Here is a 4,293-nt window from a genome sequence, read left to right as displayed (position 1 = left end):
ATGCTATCATCTTCAGCCTTGATTCTTTATCTGTCATTTGTTAGTTCTACGGAGTTTGAAGGATAGTGATTGTTGTTCTTGATATCCTAGATGTGAACTATGATTTCGACTACCGAAATCCCCACAGACGGCGCCAAATTGTTTGACTCAAAAGTTATTGAATACTTTTCGAGCAAATCAATCAATATAGATGAAGGGGTAAATCGTAATCGAAGATAATAAATCCTAGGATGATCTTCGTGACTGGTTCGGATAACAATAATACAAATCGGGGAGAGGGAGAAGATGACAATCTTAGAGAGATGAGAGAGAGAGAATGTTAGAGAGATGAGAGAGCAAGAGAGTTTTTATATTTTATCAAAAGATCCTCCCTTTTACACAGCTCAGACTCCCTTTATATAGCGAAGGGTCTTTATTTAGATATTTAAAAGACAAAAATAAAGTACACGCTATAGAAGGGCCGACATGGTCATGAGGTCGTCCCCAGTATTATCCCCAAGTCGTCCTTTTAACCGGACTCGCGTATGTACGGTCGGTCGTGCTTGCTTAGAGACGTGATCGGTCAAATTCGACCCCATACATGTAACACACGTGCTGAGAAACTAGTGTATAAGAAATGAAGGCGAATAAGAATTAACTAAAGCGTGTCACACTGAATATTTTAATGTAAAAGGTAATAAAGCTTGCAATAACACACAATACATTACTAATCTCACTAACAGAGACCTGACATGAGAGTACATGTCGTGACGAGTAAGAAGACAGCTCGAAATTAAAATGAAGATGTAAATCTTTTTTCTGGGAGTTCATACCCCAACAAAAAGAGCTACTAACTATTAAGCATCTTAAAGATCTCTATCCCTGGTACACTCTGGAGGAAGGGTAGGGTACCTTTTCCTATCTGTACAATAGTTATAGATGGTGAATTTTTGGCGAACCCATTGAAGTTTTGTATACTGAGGGCCATCTAATTCTTGGAAAGCCTTTTGATCCCACCATTTCATGCCATTTGTATTACAAACTTGCACTTCTTGAGGGGTGACTGCCTCACAGCCATCTATGTGGAATGAAGTGTAGGAAGCAGTGAATGGTGCTTTGGTCCAATCCGTTTTCTCTAATCCTCCTCTTGTAGCCCAGTCGTCAGCATTCCACAGGCTTGAATAGATCTTCATCGGCTGATTGAATGGGAATTCCACACCTATGTCTTTCGAATTCTTGAATACTCTTATTGGGACGTCGTCCACAAAAATCCTGCAATCCACCACAACCTAGATTAGCTGCTGATACAAGGCCCAATTGCAAAAATATTTGTTTTTGGTTAATTCTTCTTTAAGATTAAAATAGTTACATTATATTTCACGTCCATTTTAGGCACGAGATACTAAAAAGCAAAATATAAACACTCTATCCATATCTCTAAAGTATGAGAATCTGAACATTGATTTCTTAATTACTACTCTCTTGTTCCAGCTTATGTGAGCCTATTTCATTTTTTGTCCATTCCAAAAAGAATGATCCCTTTCGAAATTTGGTAACAATTTAGCTTAAACTTACAATTCTACCCTTAATGAGAAGCTTTTATAATCATACAAATACTCTGGTCCCTTTTTGACTTGTTTAGGACCAATAATTCCAAAAATCTTCATTTTTTTTTAAAATTCGTGTCCAATCAAACAGGTTGACATAAATTGGAACGGATGGAGTACTGTTTAAAAATTGTTCTATAAATTATATCCTACAGTTAGAAAGGGAAACAATTCGACTCCTGTTCTTTCTTTTTTTCCTTTTCCTGGAGGTCCAAATGAAGTAATCAGTTCCTCTTTTATTTGTTCAAAATTCTTATACAACTATACTGCAAGAAAAGGAGGATACGGCGATACTTAATTAGTCACCTTTCTAATTTAATCCCAAAAAATTAAAAAGGAAAGAAGAGCAAGTATTGTAAAGGAAGTTACACAATCTGAAAGGTGTTCCAGAGAACGGAATATGAATGGAAGTCGTTGGTTGGATCAAACCAGAGATAGATCCTCTGCTCTCTGTCTCCTTTACCTCCTGTAAACACATTGGTCTGTAATATGTATGGCTCACCTGTCCTGTTCCCTAGGAATTCGAAATCTATCTCATCGTGTTCTGCATTGTTTGATGACAGCTGAAACAACCAACATATATATATCACTTTCTTCTTTTTTATTTAATTAATGACTAGACTCAATGTGATTCTCACGTATATAATATAATAGTACTTACATAAAATGCAGAGACAACACCAGCAGAATCACCTCCAACAAGCTTCATTTTCATACTAAAGTGCCCAAATAGATACGATTTCTTTGATTGAAATCCAGCTCCTTCAATCATACAAAGTGAGTAAACTACGCAGGCATATATATGGCATTTAATTAATTAATTACCTGAAGATTTGTCAAGAAGAAGCTCAGCTGTGGTGTCACCATTGAGGTACTTGATATGGTGACTGGACCAACTGGGTTCATAGTTGTTCCAAAAAGGCACATCCACTGCCTTTCTCGGCGCCCCACAACTGCCCAGTATTGACAAATTTATCAAAATAAAACCAACTAAAAATCCCTTCATACCCATTATCCTAGCTCTCTGTGTTGTATGTGTATTCTACTATTAATGGATGAGGAAGTTAAAGGGATATACTAGTTCATTATTTATAGGGGATTTCGAGTGTTGAAAAAGAACACGGGTCATGTGTGTCAACAGAACGTTGAAGCAAGTGAGATATTGTCAGATTATTCGGTGCTATGTTTAGACTTCCAACCGTATAGTATAACTGTCCAAGCGCAAGCCTTTTGTCTGGTGCACATTGGGCGAGTAATGCACGGAGCCATGCACATGTTTTCAACCAAACGAAAGAGTAATTTAGCCTCACTTAAATCTCTAGCGAGTGGAACACAAGCTCTCATCAACCGACAGACATCATTAGGTGGAGTACAAGAGACGCACCTAGCTAGGAATCAAGGGCGGATTTAGGGGTGGAAGGGTGTTCACCCGAACCCCCTTCGCCGAAAAATTACACTATATCTAAAAGGCAAAATTTGTTTTTATTTCTATATATTATATTTTGAATTCCCTTGACACGATCCAAAAGCATAATTTAATAGTCAATGAGGTTCAAAACCTTTATAAGGTCAAAGGTTTTATCTCCACTTCTACCAACGAAGGCCATGTGTGTGGATCGGTTTTCTGCGTAAATTTTGACCGCTGCTACGGTTCCCTATGTGCTGTGTAACAGAAGGACCAGTAGGGTGCCCGCCGCGCAGAATCATTTTCTCTGTTAACTTCTTGCCGCGTTCTTGGTTTGGTTTCCATTCATTATTAGGTTCTTTGGATAGCATTAGTGTTAGGAATCTATCTATCTATACTATATTAAAAGCACGAAGGCCCTTAGCGAAATGTCGTTCGCCTATTTTATCCTTTAAAAACAGATTTCATATTGGATAAAATAGCAATTTAATTATTTTTCTAATATTTAGGAGTTAAAAATCAACCAAAATTTTAGTTAGTAAACATTTCCTTAATTGAATCATGTAAAATGTCCAATATTAGAACTTTTAAAGTTTACTATACTTATACAAATGTTACTTTGTCTAACTCTATTTACAGAAATAAAAAATGTATCCCAACAATTAGGACTAAAAGTTAGGGATTTGTATTCAACTATAATTTCTTTAAAATTGTGTAAAAACAAACATATATCAATTTTTGTAGTGATAATTTATTTTTCGAATACATATCGAATAGAAAAAAACAAGAAAGAACCTTTGAACACTCTTCCTTTCTGATAATTAAATGACAGCAAAATAACATTCTATTGTTAATTTGATTCATTTTAAATATGTTCCTTAATCTTATTTCATCTATGTCAAAGTATTCAAATAACTTTGAACACTTACACTTCCTTTCTAATAGCCAGACGATAGCAAAAGACAATTTTATTATTAATTTGATTCCTTTAAAATATGTTTGCATCTTATTTCTTTTATGTGAAAGTTCGGAATAAATTTTAAGAAAAATAAATATTATCCTAAACGTTAATAAAAGTTTATCTTTTCAACAAGGGACGAAATTGTGCTCAAAGTATTTAGCAACATCTATTTAAATAAAAAAGAAATGTACTGAGTGCAATTATAATTTTTTCTAATATGAAATATACTTACAAAAGGTAAAAAAAAAAAAAAGTCGATCCACAAGTTAATAGGAAAAATAGAATATTCTTAAATTTTCTAACGTAAATCAAAGAAAATTAAAAAAAAAAAAAAAAAGGAA

At 34.8% G+C, this 4,293-nt stretch overlaps 1 protein-coding gene across 1 annotated transcript; it reads right to left on the bottom strand.

Annotated features, from left to right (window-relative positions):
- Window positions 1–633: 633 nt before the first annotated feature.
- Window positions 634–2,734, bottom strand: LOC109242761 (probable xyloglucan endotransglucosylase/hydrolase protein). Its single transcript, XM_019409607.1, has 4 exons — window positions 2,412–2,734; window positions 2,248–2,348; window positions 1,956–2,149; window positions 634–1,251 (listed from the first exon to the last, which is right to left on the bottom strand). The coding sequence occupies exons 1-4, from the start codon at window positions 2,596–2,598 to the stop codon at window positions 846–848; spliced, it is 888 nt and encodes a 295-aa protein (XP_019265152.1). The 5' UTR covers window positions 2,599–2,734; the 3' UTR covers window positions 634–845.
- Window positions 2,735–4,293: the final 1,559 nt, after the last annotated feature.

Source organism: Nicotiana attenuata, unplaced genomic scaffold (genome assembly GCF_001879085.1).
Source record: "Nicotiana attenuata strain UT unplaced genomic scaffold, NIATTr2, whole genome shotgun sequence".
Taxonomy (NCBI): Eukaryota; Viridiplantae; Streptophyta; class Magnoliopsida; order Solanales; family Solanaceae; genus Nicotiana; species Nicotiana attenuata.
Note: the sequence above shows the minus strand (reverse complement) of the source record. Positions and strands in the feature narration are given on the sequence as shown.

Coding starts and splice junctions, on each gene's coding strand:
- LOC109242761 (XM_019409607.1), bottom strand. CDS start 2,598: ATGGGTATGAAGGGATTTTTAGTTGGTTTTATTTTGATAAATTTGTCA. Junction 2,349..2,411: donor TCTTCTTGACAAATCTTCAG/GTAATTAATTAA, acceptor GTATGATTGAAG/GAGCTGGATTTCAATCAAAG. Junction 2,150..2,247: donor GTGTTGTCTCTGCATTTTAT/GTAAGTACTATT, acceptor TGGTTGTTTCAG/CTGTCATCAAACAATGCAGA.